Below are 20168 nucleotides of genomic sequence, written 5' to 3'. Positions count from 1 at the left end.
GATCTGGCCCTGTTCAGACTGGGCCACATTATTGACCCATCCGACAGGTAGCTATAGCAACGATGTTGGAACAGAGGCGTCATTCAGCACGCGCGGTCTTTGGCGTCACCGTTCCGCACTTTGAATGGTACCAGGGACTTGCTGGCCATCAGGAGTTTGCCGCAGTGTGACGGCCCCGGCAGCACCATCCCCAACCCGGGCTGGCGAAGAATATTTTTCCTATGCTGAATTTTAGTCCCAGGATTGAATAGGTGACAATGTGACTGTAATACATGGTCAGTCCAGACCATACGTCCATTTTCTACGGCTTTCATCATTCACACTTATATGCAATCACCATTTCCAAAGAATGCTGTTTGTACCGGGTCAAATCTCAACTGATGGCTGCAGTGGTATGAAGGAGGGCCCTCAAAAGTGTTGGCATGGGGTACACACTCCACTGTCAGTCTGTGATGTCACTTGCATGACGGCTAAGCTTTTAGGACATCATACCTGCTCCTCTGAACAAGCCCCAAGCAGCCTACTGCTACTCATTTTTTGCTGCTGGCCTAGCTCTCATTACGTGATTTGGTGCATGCGGCCAAAGTACAGGGTGTGTAGATTACAAATAAACATGGTTAGCTACGGTATTTCCTCTGCTGTCTTCTGAATTTGTTTTTCTAAGATCTTGGTTGTCAATATGGGTTTTTGGTCTGTTTTCATTTCCAGAGGTGGTGTGCATTCTGTCATGACTGACGGAAGGTCCATTAATCCTTCACTAATGGACGCCCAATTTGATGATGAATGTCAAATGACGGTAAACGTAAAAAAGTCGCAACAGAATTTTTCAAAATTGACCAACTACGCATCGACGGAAGCTGTTTTTCGTCTGTTACTGAAATCGCCACTAATCAGGACAATAGCAACGGACCTTCTCCATCTGTCACGATGGACTCCCTATCCGTGCGAGAAATTCCAGGAGATAGAAAAGTCATTGACACATGTCACAAATACATCGTTTGCCTGTCAGAATGATGATTGAAACAATGACAGAAGACATGAATGAGGGCGCTTGGGTGAATCCGACCGCTGACAAAAAATGGATCGTCAAACGATGACCCGCCCACCTGTCGCAATTAAGTCATCACAGTTGTGTTATTAGTGGCAAGTGTTCATTCTTGGCATCCGTAACCTGCATCTACGGAGAATTCTTCCAGCGAGGCTAATTTGAGGCAAGGTTCATTGTGCTAGCCTTCTAGTCTTAGCTTTAGTTACATTGCTTCTTTAATTTAATTCCCCATCCCACCCTCAGCACGACCAACGGCATCTCCTATTTCCCTCGCTCGCTCGGCGTCTTCTTCTTCGCACTGCCCCCTTGCTGCTGCATTGTGTCCAGCATGGCCAGGCTTCCTCTCTGCCACCAGGTCCCACTGCCTGTGGCATGTAATTGACTTTATCCCTGCACTGGAAAAAAACGGGCGGCCCACGCCAGGCTGGAGGTGACCCATTTCCCCCGGGTATTCGGCGGCCTCCTAATCAACCATTCTCTGGGGCCGTTTTATTCACTCCAAAATAAGAGCAACTCCCTTTTGGAGAGCTACATCGAGAGGTTGGCAGGCAGGCGGGCAGATGGGATGGATCGAGGGGTAGCGGCAAAGGGAGGCTAGTCTCAACCGTTGTGCCTCTGCGTTTTTACCTCATCGGCAGCAAATGTGCTTGATTGTCTTCTGGCAAGTGGCGGCAGGTGAGCCGTGGAAAGACAATGCAGGTAGCGACAAAAAACAATGAGGCCGACAGACAGATGGGAGAAGATCCTCATGAAAAAGATTGAAAGGGAAATGTGGGCGAAAATCTCAAAAGCAGAAAGGGCTTTCACCATGAAAATCTTGGATTATTAAAATGCCCTCTCGTTGCCTTGTAGCGGAACACAACAGTTTCAACTGAAGACATGCCACTATTTTAGTTAGCACCAACGTAACTAAATCCGCCTTACTCCATTCATGAATCCAATGTTGAAGACTCAAGTCGGCAAAAGATGATCTTACTGCATGCACAATTCTATATTATTCTGAGAAGTAAAATAAATGTTTTCCGGAGGGCATCGGCGCATGATGATTAAATGAGACACGGTCGTCTCCCTGCTGCCCTTGCTCTAGATTGCAATGCAATAGAGGCGGCAGTAGTCTGGTCAGAGGATAACCATGTAATCAATGAAATGAAAGAAGCTGCTCTGGCTGTGAAGGTTAAGAGGGTTACTGGTGGCTTTCAGGCCACTCGCTGCACTACTTGTGCATGCGTGGAGCACTCATACTCAAGTCTGCTTCTTCCTCTCTTCTCACCTGTTTGTGTGTTTGACATGCCTCTCGACTGACACCCCCCCCTCCCCCCAGCCCCTCAATATTGCCTCTTTTCTCCTTGATATTTCTGTTCCTCTGCATTTTCTTGGTCTCCTCCGGTAGTTGTGTTCACTCTCCCCCTTTCCTCCTCCCTCACCCCAGTGCCTGTCGCTGTCGCTGTGGCAAAGAAAGTGACCAATCAGAGCTCAATTCACAGCAGCGGCTTCTCTCTCCCTTCCTCCCTCCCTTGTATCTTCCATTCCTTTCCTCTTCCTCCTCCTCCTCCTCCTCTCTTTCCATCTGCTTCGCCTCCCAACAACCTTTATCAGCTCACTTCCTGGAGACGGAACGTGATGCATTATGGGAGACAGACGGCTGTCTAACGGGGCTAGTTGTGCAGCCTGGCTTTTCATCAGAGACACTGCTAATCCTGTGTGTGTGTGTGTGTGTGTGTGTGTGTGTGTGTGTGTGTGTGTGTGTGTGTGTGTGTGGCGCGTGCGTGTACGCGCATGCGTGCGTGCGCTGTGTGTTGTGTGTTGTGTGTTGTGTGTGAGAGAGAGAGAGAGAGAACCATATGAGCTGATGAACTCCCACATGCACAGTCCCACACACAAATACACAGACAAACAAACTCAAATTTGCGCTCCCAATGGAAGAGGCTGGGCAGACGTGTTTGTGTTTGTCATCCCCTGCCAGCAGAGGATGATAGGTGTGATATGGGCATATTTTGTCCTGATGGTTACAATTTGCAACTTGCCCCACATTGTTATTTATACGATTCAGCATCGACATAGTCGCAAGTCAGAAAAAGAGCTGCATAACTCCTTTCCACAATGATGAACAGGTTATTTCTACCTTGGTGCAGGTGCTGATACAGTATGTGTACACGATGAGCGGTTTGGGGGAGAACTCCATGGAACCTCTGATCGCAGAAAACCGGAAACGCAAACTCTCCACCTGCGACACACCTGGCCTCGGGTGAGTGTGACGGTTCAGCAAAGTCCAAAAGATCGTGTGATGCCATTAGTGGTATTTATAGCTTGACTCGAGCCAATAAAACGTCTTCTTTCGTGGACTAATACTCACTGCCCTCTATTTATTGGCACAGTTGGTTAAGATGTAATACGAAGCTTCTTAGAAATTCATTTTTCAAAAAAATATGGAACCAAAATTGAATAAAAAGAGGAAAATCCATTCTTTAATTCAAGGGCAAATTTTCAGCGGGGAGAAAAGACGCACGTTAAGAAACAATTTTGTCATATCAAGTTATGTGTGCGGCAATTCTTGAGAACCTCTGGTGTCGGTCCTTTTCTACAAGCCCCTTTTCCCAAAAAGCTATACCAAACTACTCCTGCAATTTTTCACGAGATGGGGCAGTACAGAAAGACAGCTTTCCACCATTGCTCTTGGCACAATCCAGCGACCTGGGATCTCTTCTCTGCACTCACCTTTTTTGCTCACTCCACAACTTTTCAATAGGGTTGATGTCTGGGGACTGAGATGGCACTGGGAGGAGCTTGAATCTCTGGCTGTTGATCCATTTCTTTAGTTTTCTGCCATGAAAATGGAATTTATTTTAAGCCTTTGAACACATCTTAATCAGGGTTGCCAAAATATATGTCAATTAAATGAGAAGTCAGGAATTCCGAGGGAACAAATATCACCATGAAATTACAATTGAACCTCAGTACTGTGACTCTCTGCTGCGCTCATCGGTAGAGATCGCATGAGCGCAGTCTCAACTTCTCTCGCCTGCATGCGAACTTGGCTGTAGACTGCGGCGGAAAGTGTTGTGTTTCAAACCCACACAGAATTCTCAGTTTATAATTCAATATTAAATTTAATTGGTCATTTTACAATTGTAAAATTCCGTTTATGATGCAGGCTAACCCTGCAAGATGAGCATTTTATTTCCATTAATTCCATTTTTTTTTTATCCTGGACTTAAATTATCCTCGGAAGAGGATAGTTCGAGCGTGGGGTTTTTTTTCCCTCTCCCTACCCAGCGTTTTTCCTTTCTGAATTCTTATTGTAATTTCCCCATTGCGGGACAAATAAAGAATATATTAAATTAACACTGTGTAACACGTATGAGGAAAAAGCGGAAAAGTGTAAATGTGGCATCTTAACATAACGTTGCTTTGCAGAATGTGGCCCAAAAGTCAGTTTTACAATGCGGGTGGTCCTAAGCCTGGAATTGCTGACTTTATTTTTTAATTTTGTCCCACACAACAGGAAAAAAATGTATTTGTAATTTACTGTGTAGCACACTTACTACCAAGTTTGTTGTAAGAAGGCAGATTTCATATGTTGCCGATATGCTGCTTTTAGTAAGACATTTTCCACCCTTTACTGAGCTAAACCGAGAAAAATGGAAACAACCGCAGTGAAACGAAGTTTGTACACTGGAAAAGCATCACTTAAACGGCCCTCGACGGGTCGTTGCTCGCAGCTTTCACTTAACTCATTACCCCCTGCAGGAGTGACAGGAAGCGGCGGGAGCAGGAAAGCAAGTACATCGAGGAGCTGGCTGAGCTGATCTCTGCCAACCTCAGCGACATCGACAGTTTCAATGTCAAACCGGACAAATGCGCCATCCTCAAAGAGACGGTGCGGCAGATCCGACAGATCAAAGAACAGGGTGAGTTGTCTGACTCGTTGTTTGGACTGTGCGTGTGTGTGTGTGTCATGTGTCTAAGATGATGGGGGGGGAGCTGCTGTGGCCTGACCTCATAAGGGGCCGTTTAACCGAGCGTTTTGCAGGTAATCACCTACGCTCCGCCACAGTGCCAAATCGACAGTTGTGTTAAAGCTGCATTTCCCGTTTGGGTTCTATTGGTAAATATGTTTTGACTCTTCGCGAGAGGCAAGTTAAAGGTTAATTAGAGGGGAGAATCAGTGGTGTTTGTTTTTGTGTTTCTGTGGGACTCAGTTAGCGTCTGCCACCTCGACAGGAAGGGGAAGAGGCTACAGCTGGCCCTGACTGGCTGCTGACAGGTTGCCATAGTTACAGGAAGTGGAGACAGACATGACACAGGCTTTTGGACTCATCTCGCGCTTCCTACCTGTTCTACTTCACCCTGTCTCACTTTCATATGCTTGTCATGCGTGTTCTTATTTGGTTTGCTTGCTCTATCGCGTCTCTCTCTATATTTTCTTTACTTTTCATACGATCCTCTCCTCCCTTAACTTCTCAGTGCTCCACTTCAGGCAGTGTCGTATATTGCCTTTTGTGTGGGTATTTATGCCCCTCGGGATCCGAACGAGCGGCCAATATTGAGACAAACCGAACGCCAAATGCATTTTTCCTCCCGTCGTTTATTATTGCAGCCATCTCTTTGTCTGGCTGCTTCTCCCAGCATCACCCCCACCCTTAATTCAGGTGCCTCGACTCCTGCCCCTGCACCATTACGGCTTGCGGAGCCTCTCTACCTCTCTCCCACGCTCCCTCTCTCCACCTACCAGACACTTCCTCTGAGTCTGACACTGAATATAAAGCATGAGGACGACTATTACCTGCTGCACATGCACCCAACCCTCGATTCTTCCTGATGGGCTCCTTAGAGAAACCTGCCCCCTAGTATGCCTCTCTCCTTTACCTGTATATATATGTGTATTTAAAAAAAATATATATATATATATATATATATAATATATATTTTTTTTCTCTCTGATGCTTGAGAAACACTGCCCCCTCATGGATCAGCTTTCGTAGATAATGCCAGTGGGTTTTTCCGTGCGTTTTAATACAATCTCATTGTCTTCCCTTGCAGGAAAGGCCTCCATCAGCGACGATGTTCAGAAATCTGACGTTTCCTCAACGGGTCAGGGTGTAATTGACAAAGACCACCTAGGGCCTCTTTTACTGCAGGTGAGTCCATTTACGCCCCTGACTCATTGTCAATTCAACCTTCGATTGGACAAGTCTTGCCTTCCCGCCACCAGGCTTTGGATGGCTTCCTGTTTGTGGTGAACCGAGAGGGCAGCATTGTGTTTGTGTCGGACAATGTGACACAGTACTTGCAGTACAAGCAGGACGAGCTCATCAATACCAGCGTCTACAACATTCTACACGAAGAAGACAGGGAGGAGTTTCACAAGAACCTGCCCAAGACCAACAGTGAGATTCAAACATGCACACACACATAAGCCTCTCAGTAAAGCTCTATCTTCCTCTTACTCTCATATATGCGACTTGCTTAATATTGACTGACTGCTTGATTGAACCACTGACCCACAACCTCCTTTGCGCCGTGGGCTTGTTCATAAAAGCACTTTTTTTTTTTGATGACCGGCATAAAATAACAATAGTGGCTGACCAAAAATTGACCCCTGAACAACGAAGATGCCTTAACCTGTTAATATTATCACAAGATGACAAAATGCAGGGCTTTTCTCGTCAAAACGGCTTCATTTTCGGAAGATAATGCCAAGTCATGGCTGCTCATTAGCTGCGTGTCGTTTAGCCGTGTATTCAGTCATTGTTTGCTTCTTACTGTTACTTTCTGTTTGCGTGGTGGGCTGACTTAATCAATTTGTATTTCTATATACACAGTTTGTGTGTGTGTGTGTGTGTGTGTGTGTGTGTGTGTGTGTGTGTGTGTGTGTGTGTGTGTGTGTGTGTGTGTGTGTGTGTGTGCGTGTGCGTGCGTGTGCGTGTGTAACTGATTGCCAGCCAATCACTGGGCGCATGCCACCAAATATGAAATGTTATTCATTTTAAGTTAATTTAATAATTTCCATTTGGCTTTCTTGAAAAGTGGATGGCTGCAAACAAAAGGTGCACTGTCTTGTGTTTGAGTTGTTTCATATATGTAGGTGTAAAAACTTACTAAAAAACTGAAATTCGAAACTTTGGTCTGATCTTCATCTTTTGATGTGAACCGCAAATGGCTTCAGTACACATGGAAAAACAAAAGAATTTACCGTGCCATTGTATTACTTTTGGAGGTGACTGTACTGTATGTCCCGATATGCACATTGTCACCGACAGTGCTGTTCAGGAATAAAACTTGACATCATCCACCACAGGGCAAAGGTAGATGCTGCAGTTGCCCAAGTGGATCCGCCTACTCTTTTTCACGGGCCCTCAGTTATGGATTATGCTCCGTCGTGCTTATCTCCTCATTGTAATGAGGAGCTCCTAGGGAGCGTCTTTTCAGAGAACTCGCAACACACTTGACACAAACACACATGAAAATGGAAGCACCTAACTCACTCGGTACGGAGTAGGCAGTGTGTTCCAGCTGTCAGTCACACTCAGTGGTCCAGACAGTTTAAAACAGGCCCAAGCTCAATTCACATCTCATGGCAGCCATCTGGAAACTACTTAGTGCCGAATAATACACCTCCGCACGCTCCTCTTACCTCAATCAATTTGCATGTGCGTACATGTCATTCCTTACATGAAATATTCACGCCAAAGACAGTATTACCTTTGTTTTTGGTGTGTTTTCACCTAGCCCCCTGAGTGGACGCAGAGCACTATTTATGAAGTTGATCATTGATGAATGACTGAGCCTGCCACTGAAGCATTACTTTTCAACAACAACAGATGTGTCCTGCATCTTCATGTATATTCCTTCTCCTATTGTCTCATCTTACCTCCTAAACCTCTCCCGACTTTCTCGCTGTCATACACACAGACTGTGATGGCTGCCAAATACGCCGAATCTCACGTTTGGCCATTTTTCAGCATGTCTGTGTCTGCACTCCCACCCCTCATTGTGTCTCGCTCTGCCGGTCGCCGCCGTCGTTCGGCTTCCGGAGCCGTGAATGAAATGACCACTCGCTGCACATTCCTGCGGGATGACCACTGGCCGCGCCATCTACAGTTAAATACACAAAAACTCTTCAACTCAAGCACAGGAATGCGTGGTGTGCTTTTGTGTTGGGCTGAAATTTTTCATTGATGAGGGTCATCATTTGCCCCCATTGCGACTATGCTGAGCATTCTTGGCCAACATGGCAATTTTCATTTTTATTTTTTTTCACGAACAACTCCCCAGCTCCATTTGCAATATCCAACTACCCTCTTGACATACTGTACCTCCAGTCCACATCCTCCCTGCATCTGCCAGACAGAAACCTCCTGCTAACAATTCAAGGTCTTGAGACTTCACACAGACCTTGCAAAACGCTTTCTGTTTTCTCTGTGAAGTTTGCCTCCCTCTTTGTCTTTTCCTCCGACCCCCGCTCTGTCTTTCCGTGCCACGCATGTGTGTGTGTGTGTGTGTGTGTGTGTGTGTGTGTGTGTGTGTGTGTGTGTGTGTGTGTGTGTGTGTGTGTGTGTGTGTGCGCGCGCGTTACAGTGTAATGAGGAGTCGGGAACCTAATGAGGATAGATGACAGAGTGTGTGCATGGCCTCAGAGTACACTGAGGAGAGGTATTGGAAATCGACACCTTAGCTACAATAATCCCATGGACCATTTAGCCGAAATCCGAACATCAGGAGAGACACCTGCTTCTCAATCCGAGTGGGGAAGTGCACGTTTCAATGTGGTCTGTTTCTTTCCCGTGAGTGTTTTTGTGACGTTTGATTGCAGACTGTGAGGAGACACATGCATGTAATGTGTTCAGTGCCGGGAGTTCGGAAGAATTCATGTTTTTGTTCTTCTCTAGTAAATGGAGTGTCGTGGGGGAACGAGGCAGCCCGACAGAAGAGTCACACCTTCAATTGCCGAATGCTTGTCAAATTTGGCCACGCCCATGGCGCTTTGGAGGAAGGACCAGGAGGACCATCCTATGAGACCATGCAGTGTTTTGCCCTTACGCAGCCAAAGGCCATGATTGAGGAGGGTGAAGGTACAGCTATTGTAGAATGACACCAAAGACAACCTGAAATAGTGTCAGGGGACCAAGGCTACATGGTGGGGAATGTAAGAAGGAACAAACAATATTAGTTACTTCGATTAAAATGTATTTGGGATCAAAAATTGATTTCAACAGCTTAAAATATCCACAATAAATAAATAAATCTATTGACATTTTGATTACAGAAGGATTTGCAATATCGTTCAAATCTATTGTTCATTTATTTTCTTTCTTGGTTAGTTCTGGCACTAACAAGACAGCGACAACACAAAAATGTAGTTAAATGTATTAGTTCATTATAAAGGGTTTTTCTTTGGAAAGTTACAAAAAAGGACAAAATGCAGATGGTAAAACAAAAGTCATTTGATTATAAACTGAGTCATTTTGTTAATAAAAAAAAGGAAATGGAATCGTTTCATCCCTAAATGCATCCATTTCTGTAAATTGGTATCTGAGCCAGAACATTGCATTTATTTGGAAGTAGGAACCAGCGTCTGTAAAAACACCCCAAATGTACCAAATTGGCAGCGTTGGAGAGATAGTGATGCACTAAGTCTCCGTATAGAGATGAGTGATTATTATGTACTGTTACTTTTTAGGGGGGGGGTGTAACTTTTTAGCACCAAGTATATAGAGTAACACATCACTGCCCCCTCTGTCCCCTTACCAGATCTGCAGTCATGTATGATCTGCGTGGCCCGTCGGGTTACCGCGATGGAGAGAACAGAGAGTTTCAATACAAGGCATGAGCTTTCAGGTGATGACTCACACAGAACAGGTTTTACCCCAGTCCAAGTCTTCACGTGTGACTAATCCCCTCTCACTTCTCGTGCTTTCCCTTCCTTTATTTGTCATCCTTCTTCGCGCTATGGCAGGTAAACTGATCCAGATTGACCAGAACTCTTTGCGAGCATCAGTGCGTCCAGGCTGGGAGGATTTATTGAGGCGTTGCATCCAGATGTTCCTCCAGCATAGTGACGGGCAACCCTGGTCCCACAAACGCCACTATCATGAGGGTGCGTGACACACTCGTCCTCGGGTGCACTCTTCAAACACATTTCTCATCAATTGGGGCTCATGGCGAATTCAAACAACGGATAAGGATGCGGCTTTTCTGTGCAGCCTTTTTGCAGGGCCACGCCGAGACACCGCTGTATCGCTTCTCCCTGTCCGACGGCACGCCGGTCACTGCCCAGACAAAGAGCAAACTGTACCGTCACCCAATGAGCAACGAGCCACAAGGCTTCATCTCGACTCATCTCCTTCAGAGGTTAGATGCAGGAAATAGAAACCGTCCTCCCAAATACCGCGACGGATGTGTCATCTACAGTCTTACAATGAACTTGCATTTCTCACCTCTCGGCCATTTATAGAAAGTGATATAGCAGCTGAAGTCGTTTTTAAACTTACAATGACGTGAAGAAAGCCTGGCACTACAGCAAATATTGTAGCCGTCTGCAATTTAAGAAACGACGTTGCTGTGTTGAATTGCAAGATTTTCATTTGCTTCTGATTTCTTTTCTCCCTCCAATCAGAGAACCTAATGGTTACCGCTCAGCTCAGGCTGGTAACATGATGCCCAACACCATGAGACAGCAGGCCATGGGAGGCCCCAACCCAAATGCTCAAATGAACATGAACCCCAGTGGTGGGATGGTGATGGGGGGCATGGGTGGCATGAACAGGGGCTTTGGAATGAACGAGCACGGCCACATGGGCCACATGGGTCAGATGGGTCAGATGGGCGGATGCGCCGCATATGGAGGGAGTAGTGGGGGTGGAGCCATGGGTAACCGCATGATGCAGATGAGTCAGATGGGACATATGAGTCCAATGAATAACCCAAGCCAAGGCATGCAGCACCATCCGCATCAGCCACCCTTTCAGAGTAGCGGGGGCTTCGGGCTAAGTGGTTTGAACAGCCCTTCAGGAAGCCCTCGGATCGGCGCTCCCCAATCGGGGCTCTTAATGTCACCCCGAAATCGAGGAAGTCCAAAGATGGGTGCCAATCAGTTTTCTCCCGCAGGTGAGTCAGTTCTTGTCTGGCGTCCAGAACATTTGTTCATGTGCCCACTTGCTTGCTTGACTATATTGCGGTTATCCTTCAGGCATGCACTCTCCCATGGGTGGCATTTGCAGTGGTGGAGGAGGCGTTGGGAACACGACAACCTACTCCAGCAGCTCCCTGAACGCCTTACAAGCTATCAGTGACGGAGTTGGGAACTCAGTCCCCGCCACACTGATGTCTCCTTCGTCCGTCCATAAACCAGATAGCTCTCCTAGTGTCCACTCCTCCTCTTCCTCCCAGCCAAACCAAATGGGCAAACCAAGCCAGGATGGATCCAAAAGCCCAGCGGGAGGCTTGGGGCCCGGGCCCGGGCCCGGCGACCATCTCCACCCCTTGCACCATCATCAGCATTCGCAAGCTGAAGGCTCTGGAGACAGACCCGACAGCCAGGCAGCTACAACACCTAAAGAGTTGGGAGACGGGGGCAGCGAGGCTCCTGCGGCAATGTCGGAGCCAACTCGAAGGCTACCAGAAAGTAAGGGCCACAGAAAATTGCTGCAGTTGCTGACTTTGCCAACTGAGGAGCTCGCAATGGGTGGAAGTGGACCTCCGGTGCCTCCTGCTCCACAGCCATTAAACAGTAGTACTCCGGCAGCCTCTGAAAGTAAAGACCCCGTTGGGGGGATGACGAGCCCTTCGTCCACTGGGGTCTCCTCCTCTTCCTCTGTTAATGCTAGTTCATACCAGACAAGTGGGCTAGGGGGGTTGTCCACATCAGCCAACTACACGGGCTCACTCCAAGAAAAGCACAAGATTCTCCACAAGCTACTCCAGAATGGCAATACACCCGATGAAGTAGCAAAGATCACAGCCGAGGCTACGGGGAAGGTGGCACTCGGCGGCCAAGAGGGGACTGAAGTAGGTCCGGGAGTTTCGGCGTCCGGGGGCGGCCCCGGCTTAATCACTGAGCCCAAGCAGGAGCAGCTCAGCCCCAAGAAGGAGAAGACCCATGCCCTTCTCCACTATCTCCTCAACAAGGATGATTCCAAAGAGCAAGTGGACGTCAAACCCAAACTGGAGGAGCTCGAAGGCAAGGGACCCTTGATGACTTCTTGCGGGCCTTCACGCGGCGGCCCTGAACATCATGAAAGCAAGATCAAGTCGGAACCACCAGACGATGTAAGTTCAGTTGTCTTTCTTGGCTGTCCTTGTTGATTTTGCCTCATCAACTGCACATGGTTCCACTGAAGTAGCTGCTTGGGCCCTGACGTAATTCTTCAGACAATTTTTTTTCCCCCAGTTGCACAACCTTGAGTCTATCCTGGGAGATCTGAGAGGGACCAGCTCTGATTTTTACTCCGATCAGGCAGGAGGCGCTGGGCCAAACGACGGCAACAAAGCCCTGGGCTGCCTTGATGACAGTCTTCAGGGTAAGCAATGATATTGGTTTATCGGTCATCGCATGGGTTATCTGCGTGTCCGTTTCTTGAATCTGCCAGCATACTTGTCAAGACTCAATATGGAAGTAAGGGGAGTGAATGACTGGGAATATTTCGTTTTACTTAGAGAGTCCAGGTTTGGGTCCAGGGCCTCGAGTGCCCTTCCAGCGGGCTTTGTCCATGAACGGGAAGCCTTCTGGTGGCCTTGGAGGACCAGGAAGGCGCCCCATGCCTGTCAAGCAGGAGAATATGATGGCTAGCCCAGATGGCTACCCAGGAAATATGGGTACGCACAGTATTTATTTGTTTCATTTGTTGCACATTGTACGGTGGTCCTTATTGAAATCTGCTCCTTTATCGAATGTACAACGCCAAAATGAATTTCATGTCACGCCTCATCACATCTACCGTGGTTAATTCTCATGCACATATTCATTCCTACCAGGACCAATGAATAGGGCCATGGCAACCCAAAGGTCTCCCATGGGGGCATCTGGAGACTGGGGAATATCCCGCTCCAGTCCCAGTCCGGTGGGTTCATCCGTTCATCCCACCATGATGCGTCCCAATGTGGAGTACAGCGGGAGCAAGGGAATGATGACAGGCCCCGTGGTGAGCCGCTCTAACAGCAACCCAGGATCCAGGTCTATGTTACAGCAGCAGCTCATGGATATGGGTATGTCACTGTGTTCGCGTTGACCGGCAATTGCATGTTAACCATCCGTAATTGTGTGAAATGTCAAATTGTCATGTGGTTAAGGTGGCTCCCCTGACATGGTGATGAGTGTGAGCTCCTTCAGCCAGCATGGCCACGCCAACCCCGCATGGCCGGACACACACGTGGGGATGGAAGGCAACAGGTGAGCATAGCTCACCTCATAGTTTGTATTTTGTTTTGAGAGACAAAAAACTCATTACGCCATGTGCATTTGCCACAGACGCCACTTTGCAAACACCTTGGATGAACTTTTGGTGCCACCCACTAACAGTGAGGGTCAGAGTGACGAGCGGGCGCTCCTCGACCAGCTGGATTCCCTTTTAAACAACACAGATGGCACCGCTCTTGAGGAGATAGACAGGGCTCTGGGCATCCCAGACCTTGTCAGTCAGGTAAGTCACGGGAAGAGGTTGTGGGGGTTGGTGAGAGACTTTTAGATGTAAGAATAGTACTTCTTGTCATGACCCACGACTGTGATTAATTTCAAATGTTTTATCTTTACTCAAAGTTTTCTGTCTGTTTTGAAGTGAGATTAATGAGTCCGGGGAGATTAAACTCTGCTGTTTCAACGAACAGAAAACAAATCAATAAGAGGGAATACGTTTGGTCAGCTCCTTTGCTGTCTGTTTCATCAGACCCAGGGAGCAGAACAATCGCTGGAGCCTTTCACGGGACAGGAACCTTCCATGGTTCTGGACCAGAAACCACTCTATGGACAAGGCTATCCCGGACCCCCAACCATCGCCATGCAGACCGGCTATGGAGGTAACCCTATGCAGGGGCAACCTCAGCAAGGCGGATTTGGACCCATGCTGTCGCAAATGGGCCAAAGTAATAGCTTCCCTGTCCCTGGCATGGGCGGGATGGGAAGCATGGGGCATCCTCGTGCCAACATGATGAGGCCCAGGATGATGAGTGCGAACAAACCCATGAGGCTCCAGTTGCAACAAAGGCTGCAGGGACAGCAGGTATGGAAGCGCAGTTGTTCATATTTAGGTTTAAAAAATAAACATCATCATCATCATCATTTTCAAGTTTGGTGTTGTTTCACATTCAGATAAAAATTGGATATTGTTATCATTATATTCTTTAAATATAATATCCTTATATATCCTTACATAAATAATATAATGTAAATATAATATCCTTAAAATATAACCTTATTTTTAAATTTGTCGATTTATTTATTTGTAATATTTACATGAGATACTTTTTGGTTTGATACAATCCAAAACCTTTTCAATTCTCAGTTCATGAATCAGACACGGCAGGCCATGGGCATGAAGTTGGAGAATCCTGGAGGCAACCCTGGCATGAGACCTGCTATGCAGACGGGAATGACTGGACAGGTAGACATCAGTAGACTTGACTTGTCCATCCATTCATATACTACCCCTTCTTTATCTTCATTAGGACTATGGGTGAGTTAGTGAGTCAATCCCAGCTGACTCGAATCCAAATGTCATATCCAGTTTACCAAGTAGGCAAACGCCCCATTCACACTCACATTGAGATCTATTGACAATTTATCTCCAAATGCCCATTTTCGAATGAGGCTGAATGGGGAAAACATGCCAACTCCACACAGGAGGTCTTGAGTTAGAAACTCCGATCCAGAACCACTCGAGTATGAGGCAGCCGTGCTCACCACAAACTACTGTGCTTCCCGCTATGACATTATCGGTTCATACAGAAGTCTTTCCTCATAACAGACTTCCTCAGGTGCTCTGAAGATTGTTCTGCCTACAGGGGTTCCTGAATGCTCAGATGATGGCTCAGCGCAGCAGGGAGATGGTGACCATGCAGATGAGAAGGCAGCGCATGATGATGCTGATGCAACAGCAGCAGCAGGCAGCTGCTGGTGGATTCAGCCCCCCGCCTAACGTCACCGCTCCAGGCGGCATGGACAATAGTGTGGCGGGACCAAACATGGGTCAGCCTGGTCCTCAGCAGTTTGGTTATGGAGGCAATTACGGTGAGTTCACTGGTGCAGCGGAACAATGCTGCTCCCTGGTGGTGAATTTCTGAAATGCTCAGAAATGTTCAGAGAACGGTGAAGTCTGTTTTTCACAGGGAAAGCATTTCAGATACACCCGCAACAAATCAAAGTGTGCTGTACAGCAAGACCATATGAAAACTTTTGAGAATATTCTATGGCGTTTAAGATCAGAGTTTAATTTGTTCTGTGACCTTGCTTGTAACTCAAAAACACTTGAGATCATCTTTGAAATGAATTGAAATGCTATGATCTGTTACAGCAAAAAAAAAAAAAAGAAAAATCAACAATAACTTTGATATGTTCAGCATTTATTGTATTGGAAAGTCTCTTGTAGTGGAAGTGGAAAAAAAAGCTGGATATTATGGAACAGAGTTCCTTGTACTTCTACCATGCTAAAATAAACATGCGCGAAATGCAGTGATGTGCAGGTAATGATGTGTACATGTTCGTTTACATTTCTGACTTTTATATTGGACTGTTTATTTTCAACCACACAATTAAAATCACAAGTATATCATAAAATGCTAATATAATTTGGGGATGGAATTAAATTTGCAATCATTTCAATGGGAACGAATTAAGTTTGTTACTTGAGGTCCCGCATCATATTGTAAAAAAAACTATTTTAAAAATGAATCAAAGGACAAAGCAGGGGCACAAGATAAGATAAGATATCCTTTATTCCCCACACTGGGGAAATTTACAGCCTCCAGCAGCAGAATGTGGGTAGAAAGAAGAAAAAACAAACACCGTTCAATTAAGTGCACTATAAATACAAAATGGATAAATCGCAGTGCATGAATGTGGAACCGGGATTGTGCATTTCTTATTCAATTCATCTCTCCAGGTATGAACCAGCAGGGAGACCCCTCATTTGGCCCACCCGTTGCTAACAGTCCCCCGAACGCCATGATGACGGGCCGCCTGGGGCCTCAAAGCGCCATGATGCAGCAACACCAACAGGGCGGTCCCATGTACCAGGGCACCGAAATGAAGGGCTGGTCACAGGGAGGCGTGGGACGCAACAGGTGTGCAAAAGGCTGCACCAGCTTTCTGACGCCATTGGAACGAATGTTTATCTTGAGCTCTCGTCTGCTCCCACACCAGTTCGTACCCTCCGCAGCCGTTTAGCCAACAAGTGCCTCCGGGACAGCAGCAGTTCGTGCAGCAAGGAAATCCTGGCGGCTATGGGGCCATGATGATGAACGGTGGCATGGCGGCCAGTGGAGGAGCAGCTCACATGGGTCCGATGGGAGGACAGATGGGCATGAATCCAATGGTGATGGGGCGTATGATGGGCCAAGATCAGGTTGGTGCTCACATGAAAAAGATTTTTCTTGGAAAAATTTGAATGCACAACTGACCTGTCTTCTTTTCCTCTACTCAATCCAGAAATACTGCTGAGCGTCATGGAGGACATCTTGGTGTTTGGGGAAAACACCTCACCAGAGTCGCAAGCCTTTGGGTTGATGCCTTGGGGGCAGACGGCGGGGGAAGTTCAGTGCTTGTCAAACTAAACAAACACCAGGATACATACACACACATTCAAATACCTTTGCAATACCCCGCTGAATGCAGTTTGGTATTTGTGTCCGAGCAGGTGGTCATGGAGGCACGCTCCACTTGTCGGGCGGTGTCAGTGGGCTTCAGGTGCTCGTGGCATGGATGTCCAGATGGCTTGTTTTAAGCGTAGCTCCGAAGTCTCCTTTGTCGAATGTACCGTGAGACTTCATTTTTCTCATGGCCGTTCTATGTTACGTTTCCTCGCTTCCGACGGCAGTGCCAACATGAAAGATGGTTGGAGAGCTGAAATAAGCCAGCGGATCGTGACACTCGGATGAATGTCGGTAAAGAAGCAGCACATTGTTTCATCCTCCGAGGCTCGACGGGCTCGCGTTCAACTGAATTTTACTTGTTGGCTGATTGCACTTTAAGGACAGGCCAGCATCAACAGGATTGTGGCGATATAGAGGCCTTTACTCAAATTTGAACACATCGTAGAAGATATTTTCGGTTTTGTTGAACGTTTGGTCGAAGCGGGATTTTTTTTTTTGTGGGTAGTGGGGGTGGTATCAGAGATGGGCTTGAGGATCTTGTTCTGAAGTGGGAGCCATTAGCGCGGTAGCAAGCACAGATTTTCCAACAACGCTCTTGTCAGTGAACCAATTTATTATAAGAGCAGAAATTAAGGGTGGGGCGGGGGAAGAGCATTTTAAAATCACAACTGCCGTATATTTATACAGATTCAAGAGGAGGTCCTTTTATCAATCCATAGGAAATTTTTAAAATCTGAAAGTTGAAGATATTTTGCTTACTTAAAATGTCAGTGTTTAAACGTACAGAAATTGACAAGTGGCCAAGTGTGACGGCGATGTGTATATAAAATCACTAGATTTCTAGCAATAATCTTTCCTCCTGGTTCTCGTCTGTGTTGAAGCATCAGTTCCTCAGAGTGGCGGTACTGCAGTATTAGACACAATGTCTTGTTGGATTTCCTTTATTGTTGATAGTCATTGTAAATAGACTTCAAATGTACTATAAAGTATAGAATTATATATATGCTTTTGTAGGTCACATACTTTTTTGCACAGATTGCAAGGCTTCATATTTAATTGTCTTATTCCATCATAGGTCAGCTTTTATTTTAAAGACTTGAACACTTGGTTGGAAAGAGAAATCCTCTAATAGTTTTGAAAGCAGTACGTGTGTAATTTCTTTCATAGCGTACTTGCATCCTCTTAAGCACTTTTTGTTGTAATTTTCAAATCAGTCTTTTCCATTTTTTAGGGCATCAGATTTGTTAGAGAGGTGCTAAAAAAAGTTAAAAGAAATATTTGGAAGGCTTTATCTACAATATTTTCTGAAAGATTTGCTTTAGGCCAATGCACCTCATCAATGGGTGGGAGTGTTTTCTTTGAATTGAACATCATTGTTCGATGTAACTCTCACATGAGATGAAGGCTGTCATTCGAATTTCGCCAGTGGGCTCTTTGCACATAGCGGCACGACGTCATAGCCGTTAACGACAAAATGCGGTTTGGCAAACTACCAACAAGCCATGTAATCATAATTCTCAAGAGTATGAGTCATGAAAAGGTGAGCTCAACATTTGAACTGCCACTGACGAAACGTTTAGAATCAATTATCGGATCGATCGCTCACCCCGGTTGACAATGTGTTTTTTCTTTTATGGGAAATGTCTAACAATGAAAAGCACACCCCTACAAATAACCCTTAGGTTTGCCACAGTTGTATATTATTGTATATTAAAATTATACTCGCTTCAAAGGGTGCATTTCCGGCTCAGGCCTTTCTGTGTGCAGTTTGCATGTTCTCTCCGTGCCTGCGTGGGTTTTCTCCGGGTACTCCAGTTTCCTTCCACATTTTAAACACCTGCGTGGCAGGTTAATCAAACACGGATCAAATCCTTACCAGTGCCAAGGCAGTATCTAGGGGTTGTTTAAAACATGTTCAAAAAGAGAGAAGGAATCACTGATTTTATAGCAATGTTGTTTGGATGTCGATGTGTGCCCTGCAATTGACTAGTGGGTGTACCCCACCCCACTGTCCAAACATGGCTGGAAAAGGCTCCAGCACGGCCGCAACCCATAAGAAAATGGATGGATGGATGATTTTATCGCACATTTCATACACAACTTTACTCAATATGCTGTTTTCATTCAAAGTGCAACATTTAAAAGCAGACACGGGTAACCCAAATTAATAAAAGTGTGTCAAGTGCAAGAACAAGATATTTGAAAACATGATTTAAAAACGCTTTGAAAGACCTTAATCGGAGTCAATGGCAAAAGATTTTTTTTTAAACCAGGATTTAAGATAAGATATCTTTTTTTTCCCACACTGGGAAAATTTACAGTCTACAGCAGCAAAAAAACATCCCTTCTTATTCTTGGATGTAAGAAGAGGCATGCATCTGAAAGCCTTTCGCGAAATTGCTGTTTGGTTCTTCGGCGGAGGATGTACATTGTGATGCTTGGTTTGGGCAAGGAAAGTAAGCACGGCACGCAGAATAACGCAATTTCTCAAAACGAGGCAAGACGCAGCCCTATTTCGGCACTATGGAAGAAGATACGTGCAAAGAGCCCATTTGGTCGTCTTTGGCCTCCAACCATGTCAACCGTTTCGTTTTTATTGTCAAACTCTGCACCACAAATCAGTTAAATGTCACTTTGAGTTTATTTTTTCATGTGACTTTTTTTTTTCACTCCCTTAAAAATCTTATTTGCGGTGAAGCTTCTGTTTTAGGAATCTACCTAATGAAGATGTGCTCAATCCAAAGAGACTGTGTTTATCGTTTTGCATTGCTTAGAGACAGTTCCTGAGCTAGGTCGTATTTGTGGGCTTTTATTGTTGCGCCGATGATGTTAAATATGATTGCATATGTCATATCCACCTCCCCTCAGACAAATGGTAGACATGCATCTGGCTCTGGCGTATACATACTTGAATGTCTTCCTTGGGGAGTTCCGTTTTCTTCTGACCCAAAATGTGGTGCTGTTACTTTACAAACAAAAGTGGAAGAGTTTCAGAAGTGGTTTTGATCACAGCCCCAATTAAGAATATGCAAGCAACATTTGGATTTAAATGGAAGAAACTCCTCTTAGAGCGAAATAGACCCCCCCCCCCGTGGGTTACATGTTATTACTGGATGTACATTTCTGTTGTTGTTTTTTTCTTACCTTGTTCTCAATGTTAATATCGTTGTAAATACAAATTTATATTTAAAGTGTACGTCTCTGCTCTCTTTTTCCATTGATAACATTGCTCATTACTTCTTTCGTATTGGTAAATGGATTCAAATTGATAATGACTCAATATTTGTTTGTAAAATATTTTCATATACAATATGTATAT

The 20168-nt window shown here is 45.8% G+C and overlaps 1 protein-coding gene across 1 annotated transcript; it reads left to right on the top strand.

Moving 5' to 3' along the window:
* The first annotated feature begins 3133 nt into the window (after positions 1-3133).
* Positions 3134-20040, top strand: LOC127595512 (nuclear receptor coactivator 3-like). The gene is made up of 21 exons (XM_052057081.1): positions 3134-3293; positions 4796-4956; positions 6089-6186; positions 6261-6435; positions 8938-9120; positions 9800-9886; positions 10005-10145; positions 10252-10399; positions 10665-11155; positions 11238-12316; positions 12438-12567; positions 12704-12862; positions 13022-13252; positions 13337-13436; positions 13515-13686; positions 13930-14262; positions 14545-14643; positions 15044-15269; positions 16141-16321; positions 16401-16602; positions 16686-20040. The coding sequence occupies exons 1-21, from the start codon at positions 3205-3207 to the stop codon at positions 16695-16697; spliced, it is 4497 nt and encodes a 1498-aa protein (XP_051913041.1). The 5' UTR covers positions 3134-3204; the 3' UTR covers positions 16698-20040.
* The last annotated feature ends 128 nt before the right edge of the window (positions 20041-20168 follow it).

The sequence above is a fragment of the Hippocampus zosterae genome, chromosome 2, assembly GCF_025434085.1.
Source record: "Hippocampus zosterae strain Florida chromosome 2, ASM2543408v3, whole genome shotgun sequence".
NCBI classification, from domain to species: domain Eukaryota; kingdom Metazoa; phylum Chordata; class Actinopteri; order Syngnathiformes; family Syngnathidae; genus Hippocampus; species Hippocampus zosterae.
This window is presented reverse-complemented; position numbering and strand designations above follow the sequence as displayed.

Bases quoted from the DNA above. Each gene is read 5' to 3' on its own strand.
- LOC127595512 (XM_052057081.1), top strand. From the start codon at position 3,205: ATGAGCGGTTTGGGGGAGAACTCCATGGAACCTCTGATCGCAGAAAAC. The intron at 3,294-4,795 runs GTGAGTGTGACG...TACCCCCTGCAG, and splicing joins TGCGACACACCTGGCCTCGG to GAGTGACAGGAAGCGGCGGG. The intron at 15,270-16,140 runs GTGAGTTCACTG...TCATCTCTCCAG, and splicing joins TGGTTATGGAGGCAATTACG to GTATGAACCAGCAGGGAGAC.